Source organism: Pipra filicauda, unplaced genomic scaffold (assembly GCF_003945595.2).
Source record: "Pipra filicauda isolate LSUMZ 115617 unplaced genomic scaffold, ASM394559v2 scaffold92_size2517590_pilon, whole genome shotgun sequence".
Lineage (NCBI taxonomy): Eukaryota > Metazoa > Chordata > Aves > Passeriformes > Pipridae > Pipra > Pipra filicauda.
In genome coordinates, this window is record NW_024105120.1 from 1560794 (window position 1) to 1579291 (window position 18498).

Below are 18498 nucleotides of genomic sequence, written 5' to 3' on the forward strand. Positions count from 1 at the left end.
CCAGTATCTACTGGAGTTTCCACCAGCATCTCTCCAACTAGTGTGTCCTCACAAAGCTAGTAAGAGAAAGTGGCACAAAGGCTAATATCAGTCCAGCTCACTTTCTACTGCCTACAGTTTTATGATTCACATTTTCAATTTAATATTCACATCCTCAGACCATCAAAGAGCTCAGACACATCTGCAGCATGAAGCCCCTCTAGCTTTACAGGTGAAAATGAGTCATATCATCAAAAGTTAGTATCATGCCTCTGATTCTGAAAATACTCTGGAAGACATGTAAGTAGGGAAAATGTATTAGGAATAAGGGGGAGAAAACTGCTAAGAAATCTAATTAAAGAGAAATTTTGGACTGTTATTCAAAAAGCATTATACTGTCTGTACAGTGTGAAAAGTCCTGTTTTCCTTAGCAGAAGAAAGGGAAAAAGCCTAGAAATTAAGAGTGGATTCTCAATCATAATAACATCAACATTGTGAATGTTGCCAGATATTAAATGAAGAAAGAATAGGTGTAATCTGTAAACCAAGGACTGATATCAGCAAACTTAAAGCAAACCCACCTTCTATCACTAGCTCAGCAAGAGAGGTCAGCCTAGGAAACTGATTCTGTCAGGCTTTTATACCTTAGTCTCAGAGATTCTCACAACATCTGAAAACACAGCATTGATATTTAAATATCAGTATCGTAAAAACCCAAAGAGTTTTAAAAATAAAACATAGTCATGTAGTTGGTCAATGTTTCAAGGACAGACAAGTTAGGATTAGGTAAAAGATTCCAAACCTTCTCCCTCAAATTCTCCCGCCTCTTCAGAGGCCAAAGAAACATAAGTTTGAAATATTCCAAGATCATCTCGCTCCTCAGGTGCAGGCATGAGTGTAGGAGTCCACAGTGTGAGTTCTTCTCCCCAGTGGCAAGCACCAAAACAATTGTGTAGGATAAACAGCAAAGTGATACTTCAACCACTTTTGTGAAGAATTATGGGCATCTCACCGGTCAAGATGCACAGCTGCCATTGCACTGGTAAAATGCCTCAAGCCAATGCCCTCAAACAAAATATCATTCCATTAGTTACCAAGTACTCACCATGCCTGTGGCTGCTTCAGCTGTGGCATCAGTGAAGGAGAGTTTGTTATGGGATAGCAAGACCATCAAAGCAGAGCTGAGCTACAGCTCCAGAATCTTTATGGATCTGAGATAATTTTGATGGAGCCACCAAGTTTTCCCTGACTCACATCACTGCTTCAGGCTCCCAGAGGAGTGAGAATTCACATCATTTACCTTCTTGGTGCAGGGTTTTAAATCAGAGATTCTTTTTGAGAATTGTTTTAGCTGTACATCTGTTTTTTGAGAGGTGCTAAGAGGCAATCTGCAACTTTGACCAAGGGTGGTTGGTATCCAGGCACCCTCACAGACACACTGACCCCGGTTTGCTGTTTCACAGGACAGAGTTTACACATCAAAACCGAACAACTTGATTTATTTAAAATTCACCTCAAAATGCATTGTGTTTAGTTTCTTTTTTAAAATGAACATTCAAAGCATCAAAATATTACTAATTTAAAAAGAATCTTTGTTAAGAATAAGATAATTTACATACTGTAGATTGTGGCTGTGAGGGGAGAGAAACAACCGATGGTAGATTAGGCACAGTACTAAGGCCAACATGCCAGAAAACAATGCAGCTCTATGCTCAACTTTTAAGTGATCTGGACAAAATAAAACAATTGGGTGCGAAAACTAAACCAACCACTTGCTTGAGGGTGTTTGTGTAAAATGAGAGTGTTAGTAAGTTTTCTATCTAGATCTAACTCATTCATGTATTTAAAAAATCTCTATCTTCTTCCAAATAACAAAAAAAATGTTTCTAAAACCAAGGCAGATTATTATTTGGAACTGGCATAGTAAAATAAAGGATCACAGTATACAGAGCTTAAAATCCTGTACCAGGAAAGAGCAACGAGTGGTTTACAAGGGGATCATTTAGGTATATTATCTAATTTTTAAAAACAGAGATATAAAATATCAGTTGCATAGGGATTTAAATATAAGGCCAAGCAGGAGATTAAAGTAAAATAGAGCTCATAAGAAGGGCACTATGGTGTCAAAACATAGTATTTCCATTTGAATTAATGTCTAATTCAAAATCACAGTATTTTGCTAGTACTACAAAAAGTGAATGTCAAACTGTCCCATTAATCTCAAACTGAAAACTGACATTAGAACTTCTAAATAGTACAAAACTAAAGCTCATTGTCTAAACCTGATCAGTGTATTAGCACAACAGTGCTTGGTACGTACCTGATTTATATACTCTACCTTCTGTAAATAATATAAAGGTTATTTCTTGTTAATAAGTGTGAGATCACAATATTACTGCATGCCATCAGTGGTTTGCAGGCTTACTTGATATTTAATTATTCAGTCTTTGAAAGTGTAAGATCCCACCCTGCAGAATCTTCACCCATTGAACACAGAACACTGTCATTAATAAAATACAATAGAAGTTCCACCACTAACAACTAACATATAAGCCAGGATTGTAGGTCTAAACCCAGTACAGTTCATTATTATTAACTCACAGCAATTTTTGTTAGGAAGGTAACCTGTAGACTTCCAAATAATCTTGTGTGTATTAAATATAAACAAGTATGTAACTAACGGTCGTCTCTTGGCATTTCAAGTAGATTATTCAATTGTGAAAGTACTTCTGCAAAATCAATTTTGAGTTGTTAAAACGAAGTTCAAATATTAATTTCCATATCTACATGTAGCTTAATTAACCTAAAATTGTAAGGAATAGTAGTGTAAGGAAAAAAGAATTCTCCAGATGAATTAGGCATTAAGGTATACTTACTGGGAATACCTGAACCAACATTGTAACTGAAAAAGTGCATAAACATGGTAATACTACAAATGTGTTAACTACAGAACAAAAGGTTTTCTGAAAGCTAAGTGATATTATTTTACATGTTATTTACAGGCTGCGATTTTTCCAGACACCACAGAGCCAATTCATGATCTGAAAAGTTCCTTTGATATATTCAAAGTGTCCCTTGGCTTCCATCCTATTCGGTCAAGAACCTGCTCACACACCAGTGAATCAGGTGCTGTACAGTTGAACAACACTGCCATTGTGGTTCTGTAATTCTTCAGAATTCAATTCTTCCTGTTCTTTCAAGACAGAGCGGTATTTTCACTTCACGCTTTTCGTAGGTGTTTCAGACTCTGTAGACTGTCTCCCATCAGTCCAGGCCTCTCGTGTGCTCTTCAGTGCTAACGTTTTCTGCTGGTCGACCACCACGTAATCAACTCTCTCGTCCGCCACGCTGCTGCCCGAGCCACTGCTCTTCTTCTGGAAAAGGCAAGGAAGAGGGGAAAAACATGTTAAAATAAATTACCAGCAAAAAGTAACTAGATGTCCCAAACAGATATAGAACAAGCAGAGGTTTTCCTGAAAGGTCTGACACTGTCTCTTGGATTGAGAAAGTAGTTAAGCCTTTGAGAAAGTAGTTTGAGAAAGCTATTTGAGAAAGTAGTTAAGCCTTTGACACCATCTCCCACAGCATTCTCCTGGAAAAGCTGGCAGCCCACGGCTTGGACAGGGACATCCGTGCTGGGTTAGGAACTGGCTGGAGGGCCGGGCCCAGAGAGTGGTGGTGAACGGGGCTGCATCCAGTTGGTGGCCGGTCACTGGTGGTGTCCCCCAGGGATCGGTGTTGGGCCCAGTCCTGTTTAATGTCTTTACTGACAATTTAGATGAGGGGATTGAGTCCATCATCAGCAAATTTGCAGATGACACTAAGCTTGGGGGAGGGACCATCAGCTGGAGGGCAGGAGGGCTCTGCAGAGGGACCTGGACAGACTGGAGAGTTGGGCTGATTCCAACGGGATGAGGTTCAACAAGACCAAGTGCTGAGTCCTGCACTTTGGCCACAACAACCCCCAACAGTGCTACAGGCTGGGCACAGAGTGGCTGGAGAGCAGCCAGGCAGAAAGGGACCTGGGAGTTTGGATTGACAGGAAGCTGAACATGAGCCAGCAGTGTGCCCAGGTGGCCAAGAAGGCCAATGGCATCCTGGCCTGGATCAGGAACAGTGTGGCCAACAGGTGCAGGGAAGTGATTCTTCCCCTGGACTCAGCACTGATGAGGCCACACCTGGAGTGCTGTGTCCAGTTCTGGGCCCCTCAGTTCAGGAAGGATATTGAGGTGCTGGAGCAGGTCCAGAGAAGAGCAACAAGGCTGGTGAAGGGACTGGAGCACAAGTGTTATGAGGAGAGGCTGAGGGAGCTGGGGTTGTTCAGCCTGGAGAAGAGGAGGCTCAGGGGAGACCTCATCACTCTCTACAACTCCCTGAAAGGAGTTTGTAGCCAGGTGAGGGTTGGTCTCTTCTCCCAGGCAGCTCTCAGTAAGACAAGAGGGCATGGTCTTAAGCTCTGCCAGGGGAGGTTTAGGTTAAATATTAGGAAGAAATTCTTTACAGAGAGGGTAATCAGGCATTGGAATGGGCTGCCCAGGGAAGTGGTGGATTCTCTATCCCTGCAGGTTTTTAAGATGAGACTGGCTGTGGCACTTAGTGCCATGGTCTAGTAACCATGGCAGTGTCTCAGAGGTCTTTTCCAACCTGGCTGACTCTGTGATTCTGTGATTTTGCTGGAGGCTCCCTCTTTCCCAGCAACTACTTGTGAATCGATTTTAAACTCTTGATGGCAGGACTGCAAGAGCTGAAGATCTGCTTACCTTACGAGGTGGGGTAGATTTTCCAGAATCTAGGTCCAGATCTAAATACTCTACTTGTTTGTCTCCTTTAGGTTTTACCATAGGGCTGCTTCCTCCGTCAAGACTGTTGCTTCCAAACAAATTCTGAAATCATAATATAAATAACTTCAGCTACAAATGTATGTGCTAGTGGTCCACATTATCAAATATGCTTATTATAAAACTGCCAAAAGCTTAAAGGTTAAAAAAGTGACTAAGAGCTCTTGCAATCAGTTAAATCATGCAAATTTCATTGACTTTGTAGAACAAGGGGGTATATTCTATGTCAAAACTGGGACAGAGTCAATAGCCAATGGAAGGGAAAAACCCAGAAACCAACCCCCCAAATTTAACGTTGCCACCAAACCCATCTGTGCCTTCCACCTAATGTCCCCTTCATATCATGAGATAAGAATGGAGTGTGCTTTGTTCTTTTCAACTGTAGTTGTTATATCTCAAATTTAGCATTACTTAATTGCCAACTTTTTTATTTCCTTAAATTGCTGTTTAATACCTACAATAATTCCAGCTTTACAGTAGTGGCAAAACTTCAAATGAAACTTTTACATTTCATTCAAAAGTCATCATGATTAAGCTGAAAATCAAAAAGTATTATTCCATTGTTAAGATCAAAATATTAAAACTTTGGAAAATATGTGTAGGGCTGCCTGAAGTGAATTTGCATTGTATATACCTAAATTTCAATTAGCTCAGACTTTTACAACCTCACCTCCTCTGTCCTCTCCCAGCCTGATCCCTCCCTCTTAACAGGTGTTATAGGAACAGTACAATAGAAGGACTCTTCTCTAAAAGATAAAGAAAAAACAGGAAGACAGAGGGCAGCAGTCAGCAAAAAATGAAGAGGAAGGCAGAAGGAAAGACAGAAGGGTAAGGCTGAGAGCAACTTGAAAGAAAAAGCAGAATATTGCTGATTTTATTAAATAAAACAGAAGTATGACATGTCCAAACAAGATGCTTCGAAGCTGATGACAGAAAAAGATGAAGAAGTATGGACTCCTTGCTCAGAGTTGCAACAAATAAAAATTCTCAAAAATTTAATAGGCAGATTTTAAAACAAAAGCTGTGAGCTATCTGGAAACATTCTGGTTCTCTAGGAAATAAAATATTTTATGGGTTAAAGCTCAATGGGCTGGGCTTTTTAGATTGAATTTAAATTTGTATCATTCAACTCATTTAATATTAAGTGGTAACAAAGGACAACAAACACAGACAATTGATACAAAGTTCATTTTTGTTGCCCAAATTCTCTAAACAAATTTCTGCATATTTAACATACAAAAATCAGATTCTGTATCAATGTTTCCAGCATAAATTAAAACCCCAAAAATAATCTGTTATTTCGAACAAACTAGGCAGGCAGAACATAGGCATTAGAAAACAAACTTTAAATGTAATACAAATGAAACTGAAAGGAAATCTGCAGAACCACCTTAAAGAAGGAACGGTGCAAGCGAACAGAAGATATTAATGACAGGCTGAGCCACGGCATTAATTATACCATCCTGGCATTGGCGTTAAATCCCTGAAACAGCCTTAAGGCTCCACAGAAATCCCCAGTTTGAACTGCGATTCTGTGCAGGGAGAACCGCGGGTGGCACTAATCCTTTGTGTGAAATGGGATGTTTCCTGCGCCTGTGAAAGGGGAACGTCACCGGTTACTTACCAACGGCCCCTGCAAGAGAGGGGCTCGGTTCTAACATCACCAGCAACCCACTGCTGGGGCACATTTGTCCTGGGAAGCACACCTGCACTGCCCGCAGGTCAGACAGGGCACAAAGCACGGCTCGGGATGCTCCGCAGGCTCCTGAGCCGCCAGAGCTGCCCCAGGGGAGTCAGCAGGAGGGGCTGGCTCAGGGGGGCCTAAGGCGGGTATCCAGAGGCAGCAGTGGTGAGCTGAGGGGAGGGAGGCTGGAGGAGACTGGGAGGGGATCCAGAGCAGCAGGGGACAGGGAAGCAAACAGCACTGCGAGAGGAGGGGTCCAGGGTGTAGTAGGGACATGGGCCAGCACATGCCATATAAGGAGGCGGACAAACAAACAGGGCAAAACCGGTGCTAGACAGGCCCTCCCCAAAGAAGGTCATTTGTAAGTGCTTTAAAAAGGAAAAATGCTGCTGTATTTCCCTAGGAAGAGCCCAAGCTGGAAAACATGGTGAAGGCACTGAACCAGGCTGGATGGGGCTTTGAACAACCCGGTCCTTGCCCGTGGCACGGGAGGCTGGAACTAGATGATCTTTGAGGTCCCTTCCAATCCAAACCATTCTATGGTTTTATACTGAACAAAAAGCTGAGCTCAAGATTCAGGTTTTCCTCCAGTGTTTTATGGGCATTCTAGACCACATTTCAGTTTAGGCCTAGATCTACTGCTATTCTCTTTCTTTAAACTACTATTATTGTGTCTTCTTTTTCTCTCTCTCCTTTTCCCCCACCCCCAAAGAAAAACCACAGCATGCATCGCTAACTTTTCCTAACTAGGTCTTCAGTTACTGCAGTGCATGTGAAACTTTATTATCTGAGAAAGTTCTCCCCCAAAGGGGAAAAAATACAGATACTCAATACACACAGACTCCTTCTATCCTCTTCTTTGAAAGAAGCCTAATAGAAGTACACATGGCTCTGTTCCCATAGAATGCAAACAACAAATATCAATCTTTTTTTTTCCCCCTGTTCCTTCCACATTTCTTGGAAGATGTCCTTTTAATACAGTTTTTTTAAGCATGTCTCAGAGGTTTTTAGACAGTTTCTTTCCCTTGATGTCATAATACTGAATTGGTACATAGCCCAAGGACAAGCCATTATAAAGAGGAGACAGTTTCCAGGGAAGAGGTAGAAAAAAAAGTAATGCCTTGAATTGCTTTGTATAATAGATGTGTGTATCAACCATTCTCTTTATATGTGACTATGCTCTTAACTTCTTCAGGGAAATCTTACCAAAATTACAGGTTTTCTACGGAATTTTTTTATTATTATTTTGATCTGGAAGTATCAAGGGAGTGATGTTGAGCGAAGGATCTGTGTTTGCATGATTTAAAAGTAAGGACTGCACAGGAAGAGAGTAGTTAAGACGTAGATTTTACATACTGGGTCTTCAGTGGACTGATTTGGATTCATGGATACATAATTCTCTTCACTGTCGTGCGAGTCACTGCTGGAAGTTGTGCTATGAACTGAATCCGGTCTGGGAGACACGGGAAACCTGGAGGAGCTAATTACCAGGAATTATTTTACAAACAATACATCTCGAATATCTTAAACCTCCTGGTAAACAACAAAAATAAGCATATTAGAGCGGAAATTTTCATTCAAGTTTACTAGAGTGTCACATTTTTTTGGTTATACACAGTCCCTTATATTTAATATTACAAAATAAAAATTCACATGGACACATTTTGTTTCAATATATAGACACACACACACACATATAACACACTTCCAAAGGAAACTTCAATTTGTATTACACAGGTTAAAAATATAATACACACACACATTTATTAACTTTCTAGTGAACAAAACCAATTAATCTGAATAAGGAAAATCTAAGAAACTTACTCTCGTGCAAAGCTTCTGGTGATAGGAGATCTAACTGGGGCTTGTAATTCTTCCCATTCAGGCAGAGGTTTTATTTCTAGTGGAGCTGGTTTTGCTAAGTAAGAAACAGATAATCTTAAAGCACAGAACATTCCAGAAAAAACTTTTATATAGCAAATTTTAAATTGTAAATACTAGTTAGGAAAAGGAGACACTGTTCAGTTCTCAGAAATGCATGTTATATTAATATATTTTTAATCTTTTCAGGTAATGAAAAGCAACATCAATGAAAAAACAATTAAAATGTAAATTTTTAAAAATCCACCACAATTTAAGAATTTTGCAGCATATACTTGTACATAGGAATTCTGTTTTGAAAAGAGATTCTGAAAGTGGCAGCATCAGGTTCTGTCTTTACCCTGCCACAATGACTTGTTGAACTGACAAGCCCAGGATAGGGCTGATGGACTGTTTCAGCAGAGCCAACTCTTTTCTTGGCTCACGGACAGTTATAATTATGTAAAATGTGCCCTCGCTGCCCTTACTGATGAGGTTTCACAACTCAAATTGTGGGCAGAACCTGCAGCTAAGACTAAGTCTGCAAAAGTGAGAGATGAGCCAACACCAAGAGGAGCTTGGCTCACTGCACTGCTTATCAAGAGATGAGCAGAGTGGTGGTGTGCTTCTGCCATGCATGACAGCTAATACCATTCTCAAAAAAAGTGCCATTTTTAAATTCCATTTTCAGAACAGAACCACGAATAGACTACTAGTGAGAAACCCATTATCCCTCCCTCCAGCTTGTATGTCTCACCCCTTCTAAACATTAGGGGAAAAAAAAGTATAAAAAGAATTGTGGGGAAAAAAGAAAGAAAAAAAATTAAACAAAAATCACAGAGTCAAACTGCTGTTGCAGTTTGAATCTCAACTTCATCCTTCCTAAAACTGTTTTTAGAAAATGAAATGCAATGTCATTATAATATCACCCCTTCCTCTCCTTGCCCCCCACTCCATGAGTTTGCTGATTCACTACTGGCAGATTCACTAAGATCAAATGTCAGGCATGTAGCACTAGTTCATGTGGCATAAGAGCTGCCTTAAGTGACCACATGAGGAACTGAGAGAAATCAGTTGCCAGATCAGTGTGTTTGTCTCACAAGGGAAAAGCAGAACTGTACTCATTATACTTTCATTACACTCACTCCTCAGACTGAGTTTATTAAAAGGTCAGCTATCATATACTGAACTTAAGAACTCCAAATTCAAATATTCTGGATGACTATCAGTCTTTGGTATCCCAACACTTTTCTCCTTTTCCCTGTTAAGAAGTGACAATTATCAAGCCTAGTCCAGTAATTCTGCCACTTTCACTCACTTGCTTATAAAAAGCTGCCACCACAGACTCCAAAGAGGAACTACAACTCATCCATCCAGAGATATAAGGTATCACATGAGATAAGAGTGGCAGAACTGAATGTGACATAGGCAAGATGATACTAAAGCATGAGTGACACAAACTGATCTTTGTGCTTGATCTTGAGCTTGGCTCAAGTCCTCTGTAAAGGTCTGAGTCTACCTGGCAGGTATAAACAGTGGGCAAGGTACTGCTCCAGCAGAAACAGAGCCAGGACTTTGTCCAAAGCCCACAGCAAAAATATTACATCCACTTGCAATGGGCTTTAACAACCAAAGGTAAGGATCAGTGATATTTCTGCGAGATTTTTTAACATTTTTCATAATCTCCTCTACTTCTTGTGACTATATGAGGCACCAACTCGGCATGATGGGCTCATCAGACTAATTGCAAACCTCATTAAGATGCATAAACAGATCTCTGCACTAGTATAGAGGCAGAGGATCAATGTTTTTCTTCAGCAGGGGACCAAAGTGAGCTGTGATTTCAGGTTACTGCCTAACAAAAGTTATTTGAAATAACTTACAAGTTATTATATATAAGTTACAAGTTATATATACATGCTTCTAAATAAACAGACAAAAGTAAATCCAAAATATGAAAAACTACAACTTAAGAGATCGGAACACCCACGTCAATATCAAGGAAATGTTTCCGTGCACTGTTCAAGGAAAGCTGTTGCTTGGCACAGAAAATGCATCCATGATCTTAGACTATAACAGAAGTAAAAAGACTATGCAAGAGCTAAAGTTATTGTAGAATAACAGTTTTCTTAATTTTTGCTTCATTTATTTTTATAAAGCTCCATATACATACAGTGCTAAAGTACATACCCTTTCTTCTTGTAGTAAAGTCACCTATGGTTTGTGAATCAGTTCGCTCTAAACCATGTGGTTTAGGTCTTAAAATTTTAGGACTTTGACCTAATTGGTAAAAAGAAGACTCTCTTAATAATATTCTATTTGTAAGTGGAAAATTGGAATTTTGTAAACAAACAGCACAACCCCCTGCAGAAAGATTAATGCCACAAGCATAAGCAAGCTGCTCAAGGAGAGTTTTACAGTCTAGCTGAGGCTCACACTAAGGGCTTAAGCACCAAACCAGAAACAAAGAAAACACTGCATGCAAGTAATATGTTGCAGGCAAGCGTAAAAAGTGTACAAAAAGGCTAAAAAGTGCATCAACAAATACTGTAAATAATCAGTACTATTAACTGGTTTCATTAAAAAAAAAATTCGTATTTGAGGGGTATTGAGCATGAAAGGGGAATAGTCATGTTTCAAATGCAAGTTGAGGTACCCTCAGGGAAATTAAATTCTCCTTAGTCACAATATTCCTTTGGAAATAGTGATACTCTTGGGAGATCTCCTGTTCACTGGGCATCTCCCACTTGAGATGTCCCAAGAATCTTTTTCAGCAATGTATTTGTTAAACTTGTTCCCTAGAGGTCTCCATCTCTCTGTACCAAAGAACACCTCTCTGGCCCTGCAGGCACAGTGGGATTTTCTTTCCACGTTTCCAGCCTGCATACTGTCCCTCCACCACAGCACACCCCAACCTCCATCACAAACGACCCTGTCATGAAAATACCAATAAGCTCCCTACAGACACCAATGGAACCCCCCTGCCAAAAAGGGTATTCTTTAGCCAACATGACCAAACTCTGCAGGTGTTCCAGGTCACATTTTAAATAAACATGATCAACAATGTGCAATAGCCCTAAGCTTCCATTAAAGTCTATCTGAAAAGGTGTTAATATCAAAAAAGGTGAATGCCTTCAAGAGGTCCACCAAGAAGCCTTCTGAAAGGTGAATCTTTACAATAAATCAAATGAAAAGTTTAAATCTGATAATGTTAGAAAATTGCCCTACAGCACAAAATGGAAAAGGACTGGTACAGACTCAGATGTGGGCTGGTACTCCCAGCAATGAGTGAGAATGCTTTTTAAAAAAATAAACTTGGCAACAAACACAAGAAGTTTGCAAATCTCTACCCCAAGGGTTTTGCATATGAAATGCTCTATTACTGTTATCACTGAAGTATTGGGAATAATCAAATAACAACAAGAAAGGTAAACACAAAGGTTTTATACTGCATCTTAACTTCTACACAGTGCTTCTGAGAGACCATGCAGGTAAGATAAAATGTATTTATTTACTAGTAGTGCTGCTTAGTAACTTCCTTAAAAAGAAAAGGACATGGAATTATTTTGACATAGACAGTTCTTTCCCAATTTCAAAATCAGATGCTCCCTTAAATGGCTCGATGTGCCGATGGAAAGGGTGAGCAGTTGGGCAATGCTGACCAAAGACACAGATTGCAAAGTGGAACACAAAAGTATTTCTGTACAGTGTACTGTTGACTGGAGCCAAGTCAAAAGCACGACCCAACATGTTGGTGTACTTAATTCTGAGCTGAACCAATGCTCTTAAGTACCTTGCCTACAACTCTCTGATAAAAGCTGGCCTATATAAAAAGACCAGGACCTTAAAATCGATTGAACAAATGTAGAAGTTCAAATGCAAACACCTCTTATTAAGAACAATTTGATGCTCAATATCATTATGTGATCATATTAATTTTGTGTTCGGCAGTTTTAAAATCTGATTTAAAAGAAATCTGGCCCAATACAACTCAACTTAAAATGCCAATCAATTGACATACCAGCACAGATCATAAGTACAGTGAGAAAACTAGCAGAAGTAAGAGAGTTAATGAAATTATTTAAGCAGTGTGTACTTTATAACCTCTGTTCTTATAACCAAACAGACTGAAGTGCCTGAAACCCGTAATACAGAGATAAGCTCAAGGAACTCATGCCTGTGACTCATTATTTCTACTTATGTTAATGATGCTACGTGGTCTCGTGCAGCCAACCTTTCTGAACTATGATTAGCCCTATTTGTAAAACATGGATATTATGTAACTGCCTGCTTCACACTTAATTTAGCACTTAAAAACCACTCCAAGATTTTCAGAAGTACAGGTCCCTATAATACTTCTCTTCCACATCAGACATAAACATACAAAACGCACTGAGCTTTCATCTCTTGCTGCTGGAAGACTGTTCAACCTCAATAAATGTCATGGCAAAACAGCTTGCTGCTACCAACCAGCCAGCATAGTGCAATTCCAGAAGCTTAATATGTCACAGAGAATTAAAATATTTGAGCAGGGTGTTTTCTTTTTCCTCCCTGCAAAACAAAAACCCAAAAGGCCTAATCTCCGTTCAGGAGCTTATACTGTGTAACAGGAAAGACCTGATACCAGGCAAAGGAAAAGGGGAGGGAGGGGGGGAGATCAAAATCACAAAACTGAGATTATGTATTTGTTTAAGTGCAGAATTCCTATACCCCCTTTTTGCCCATTTAAGAAGATCAAGTGACACGAGCTAGGGCACTGAAAGCCCTTAATAATATCCCTTACTGCCTTCAAAAGACAGAATTTTCCCCAAGAGCACCTCTGAGAAGCAACAAGCTGAATATAATGCAGAGGAGAAAGTGCCTCATCCAGCACACTGATCTCCCTCATCTATCCCCAAATAATCACTAAAGGCAAGTGTCACAGGGCTGTTCTTCAAATCAGCACAGTGAAGGTGGAAGGACAGTGGGGCGCTACGGAAAGCCTGGCTCTGTACAGCATTCCAACGCCAGCAATATTGAGGAACACATTTCCTGTGGTTCCCACAGGCCCAGATTTACCTCATCTCGTGTTCAGGCATTCACAAAAAACAACACTTTTAACTTACACACCTATTCTGGGAAAGATAAATCCAGGGTTAAAAAAGAAAAAAGGTTTTATTTATGTAATTTTACTTTTTTTTAACCGAAAAGGAAATAAATTATGTTGCAACACCACTGGATGCAAACCTACAAGGGGAAAAAAAACCAACCCTAAATAAATTATGTCAAGTGAAACCAACCAAACAAGAAGTGAAAATTAGATGTTTTCACTGTTCAGTCAAGTCACCACCTGTGAAATGCAAAATGCTACAGCCAGGAGAGAGAGAAGCTCAGCCTCTGCACGTTCTATCAGACGAACAGCGCACAAGGGCACTCTGAGCTGAAAAATCACTAATGAAGTCTATTTTTCTAACAAATGGCTGCTTGTACAAACTGCCAGGCAGAACAGGCGATGGTGGCTCCAGCATTAGAGCGCGCTCAGACGCATGAATTCTGCTCCTGGCATTTTGGTGCATGTCAATGCTGCCTTTGTCTGAGAAGTCATCAGGAGAAGAGTCCATTTCACATGTTTGATTTGGTTTCAAATAACGGTTTCAACTGAAAAACCTTTCGGGTTTTGCATCGGCTAATGTATTCTCTTGTTGTTTTCCATAAAACACTTGGAATATAGTGTTGAGGGGAAAAAACGGATCCCACTGCAGCGAATTCCTGCATCGATGTAGGTGGGTCCCAATGTTTTTGTGGACGTAACACTGAAGAGCCTCATCTGTTTTCAGGCTATTGCCTCAAAGCAGCAATACTGAACATGACTTCTGTTAAGGACACTTCTTTCCCGACTGGCGACTTGCTCCATGGCTTGCCGGTGAGGGATTGTACATCAGGAAATTGCAAACATCCTCACAGAAGAGGCCAACTCTCTATTTAAATATCAGCTATTTAGGGCTTAAAATTTTAAGGGAAATATACTAAGGTGACATAAAATTTAAGAAATGTGTGATCTGTTAATGCTGTTTCCTGGCCAACGGGAGTAATCCACATGAGACAAGGAGATCAGACATAGGAATGTTAGAGCAGTGCTCTACTTGGAATAGCAGGGGGAGAGCAAAAGTAAAAAACAGCTACATAAGTGCCCTGCATCCACAAAAGTACTTTCAGAGAGAAATAATAGCAGTTTCTTGTTTCCATTAAAAAATACACATCTTTCCCCCTTTTCTTTGTTACTAGAGGAAACCGAAATTTGCACTGAGGTCAAAGAATTCCCGTACTCAGAATCGCTGTAGATTTTTCCTTAGAAAACAAGGCTGAAACTCACTGTCTTACTCCCACGGGATTTATTATTTGGTTTTCAATTCTGCAGAATAAACTCCCGCTTTCCTTCTCTTCCTCTTCCTCACCCCAGTGAACTCTGATTCCCTAGTACATGGTCTTCAGCACAGAGCTCTACAAATATCCTGAATTTGCTTTTTTATCTCTGTTTTTATAAGACAATTTCCTGCCAAGGTACTTCTAATTAGAAACATGTATTTAGTTATACAACATTCAAATAGATTTCCATAGTAATATCCACCATCAATCATGTGCTTTGTTCTGGTCAGTGATGTGACATGAATGGTGATAACTACAGCCTCTTTAGGACAGCAAAACCAAACTGAAATCAACTTATTCTTCAGTATATGAAATACAAAAAGCAGTCACCTAAAGAGAGGCTCTCCAGTTTTCTCAGACATCTTTACCTTCTCAAAATAACTTTTCTCAGAGAACTGGTACTTTGAATGCTCCAGAAATTAAGAATGAATTGGAAAAAAAAAAATCTGATTATGAAGAAATCCAACTGGATGTGACAGCTAAGGTTCACTGGTATTCCTAAAATATTTGCCAAATGCCATGAAACTATTCAGAGAATACCAAAGCTATTAATCATCAAAATACTATTTGACTGCTCTAATTTGTGAGTAACTCTACATGTCTGTATTTTAAAATCCCCCAAAGCATGATGAACTAAAAGCACTCAATAACAAAGTACAGTGTTCTGGAGTGTTTATTGATTAGCAGTTCAAAGCTGCACTAAGATTCATTAAGTGCAAAGGACTTCAAAAACAAAACACGAAAAAAGTAATGGAATTTAACTTGTTCACTGGAAAAGTAAAGCCTAACATTAAGCCTATAAAAACGCCAAGGGAACAGCATGACAATATGTGCATCAAAAACTACATTTTCCTAAAAGAAAGCAATAAGCACACAAGGAAGAAAAGAAAAATTCTGTGGAGGGGGAAAAAAACCAGGGCATTATTACCCTTGTTCACTTGTTCCTGCTCTCCCTGGTATCTCTGGAGTTAAAAACTACCATCTCTACCGGTAGCATCAGAGCAAGTATTGCAGTTTGGCTTTAGAAAACTCGTGTGTTTGATTTTCTTAAAGCCATTGTGTCCAGCAAAGCGGAGCTTCCTTTGCAGCTGCGATGCAGCCATCCAAACGAAATCTTTACTGAAATTATTTGTTGTTTCAAAGTTTTGTAAGACAAATCCCAGCTGCAAGTTAAGGGCTGGAGTATCGCAGCAAGGAGTTATGTAAACTTCATTTCAAGCTATTAAGTAAAAACTAGACTTGTAGAAATAATTTGTACAGGCATGGAGGAAGTTTAATTTTCAGCTAAATGGGAGCCTTTGGAGCTTGTGGGGGATCAAAGAAGAAAAAAAAAATTCAGTAAATTTGTATTCAACTTGCTTTAGGAATTCTGACGAAGCACCAAAACTTCCCCCCAAACCAGAATTTTTTAGAATTCCTAAACAGAATGAACAGGAGTTTCCAAGAGAGAAAAGAAGGATTAAATGCCTGGATTTCTTAAAAGCAAAATGAACACTACTTCCGTTCAAAAAAGTCATCACAGAAATTACAGTTTCTTTTTTAACAGATCTTTAGTTCAGTTTTTGCTGCTGATTAAAATCACCATTCAGATTTTTTTCAATGCCTACTTGTCCTAAAGCCTGAGAATACAAGTGAACCTTTATTAAAGAACATGCAAGACAATCATGATAGCGTAGAACACTGCAGTGTTGCCAGCTTCTAGTTATTATTATTATTATTAATTATTTTAAAAGAATTGTCAGCTCCTGTATTCACAAATGCTTTAACTGTTTCTCTGAAGTTTTATTTCAGGCTGGTGGGATGCTCCTCCTGCATCAGGACATGTAACATGTTCACACTGTCCAACTTAAATATTTACATGCTTGAGTGTCTAACAAGGAAATTGTTCATTAGGCTGTTTATAACTGCCTCCATGATTAATGAGGATTCTTAATTTCCTTAACAGCTACCTACTTTACTTAGGATTTTTACAGCACTTAGGATTTTTACACTACGACAATGGGTGATTATGCTGGTTATCCAGGAGCATCATAGCAGGTCCTTTGGGGACCAGAATGTGGCAGGTGCTTCCTACCACGGGAAAGCTCTGTACACAAATACCTTTTCAAAGTGGGTTTATACTCTTACATCAAGAAAACTGGAATTTTCTACGAAGTTAATCCATTTGGGAGATGCTCATGAGGAGTCGTGGCCAAGATACAGCCACATTTTTAGAAGCAATCCACATATTTGTGGTTTAACCACAGAAATAATGTCTTTTAACATCTTAAATGAGAAAAAACTATGAGAAAAACAACCAGATAAAATTTTTAACATTTTTAAAAACAATCACAATTCCCAACTCCATGAGAATTTTCTTCCTCTCCCTTGGTTTGTTTTGTTTGTTTGTTTTCTTGTTTTCAAGCTGCAACTGGGCATTTTCTTGGCATGAAAAGAAATGTGTGCATCACCCACTAAATCCAAGTCTAAATCCAAGTTTACCATATGCTGGGCTGAAAATTGCCTGGGCCAAGCAGCAGCCTCTTTTAAAGGCAATCATATGGACTTAAGTTGTAGGAAGCATCTCAGATTAAATTTTTGTTGAAATATAAGCCTTTAAAAAAAAAAAAAAAAGTGAAAATGCACTACACTGGTTATTGGTTATTTCAGCAAAAAAATCTCTGCAATCCTACCCAAACCCCATGTTTTGGGATTCCCAAATTTTGTATTGCCTCTGTCAGCAATCTGATCCTGAGGGTATCATTCTAACTCAGCTCCCCGTGACTCTGAACTAGGACCTGTGCTAAATGGAACTCTCTTATAAGGTGTTTTTAAGTGCTATGGATCAAAAACATGACTAAAATTACATTTATATTCATTCATGCATTACATTCCAATATTATACTCGAATGAGATTAAATTTTTAACTTTCATTCCATCATGGTTATGAATTGCTAATTCAGCCATATGCCCATAGTTCATACATTTCTTTGCAGAACCTTAAAAAACGCACTTTGGTAGAAGTGGTCTCAGAAAAAAGAATTTACCAAGTTAATGTAAGCTGGGCATCAAACTGAGACTCTGAAGAAGTAAATTCCACCATCCCCAATTCCATCGCTGACTTAACAGTTTGATTCAGATATTGAAAAACTGTATTTTATCAGTCAAGATGACAAGCACAGATTTCAACTTTATGGATGAGATGATGCCACATAGCTATAAGGACTCCTTCTGTAGGGCTCCTAAACAGTTATAGTTTTTAAAAAAATCTGATTTTGTAGATGTTTGGTCTTAAAGTCTTGGTTTAAGATGACATACTCCATCCCCCAAGTCCTGGAAATAAACCCTTGGGCAGGACGGGGTCATTAGCATGCCCAGAGGCTGACAGACACTCCCATCTCAAATTCTGTGTCACTCAAAGGCTTCCTGCTGACCTATAAAAAAGAATTCACACCTTTTTCCTTTCATTTTTGACCAGGCACCTTTTCCTTAAAATAGGTTGAACAGAAGAGAATCTGGTGTTCTTTGTTGCCTTGGCTGCCCACCGTGTTTGGGCACCTTTAATTCCACTGCTCCTTCTTGGATAAATATTGTTTTGAGGAAGGAACACGTCACTGTCACAACAAATGTCACAACTGCTCTGTGGCATAACCCTTCACAGTCTTTGAGCAATTCAGTGAGTAAGATTCGACTGCATGGATGGATGCAATATTTCTTCTGCTCGAAGCCTTTTGCTAGCAAACACGCTTCCAA

The 18498-nt window shown here is 39.4% G+C and overlaps 1 protein-coding gene across 4 annotated transcripts in view; it reads right to left on the minus strand.

Annotated features, from left to right (window-relative positions):
* Nucleotides 1-1449: 1449 nt before the first annotated feature.
* GAB1 (GRB2 associated binding protein 1) overlaps nt 1450-18498 on the minus strand; it is a 101051-nt gene continuing 84002 nt past the window's right edge. For 2 of the 4 annotated variants that reach the window (XM_039391268.1, XM_027729641.2), the window contains exons 7-10: nt 8326-8419; nt 7858-7981; nt 4740-4862; nt 1450-3353 (exon numbers count right to left, since the gene is read on the minus strand). In XM_039391268.1, coding sequence (XP_039247202.1) covers nt 3195-3353; nt 4740-4862; nt 7858-7981; nt 8326-8419 — 500 coding nt within the window. In that variant the 3' untranslated portion in view covers nt 1450-3194. Of the gene's footprint in view, nt 3354-4739; nt 4863-5487; nt 5564-7857; nt 7982-8325; nt 8420-10551; nt 10642-18498 lie in introns of all 4 variants that reach the window. The other 2 variants (XM_027729640.2, XM_039391267.1) reach the window with 2 other exon arrangements.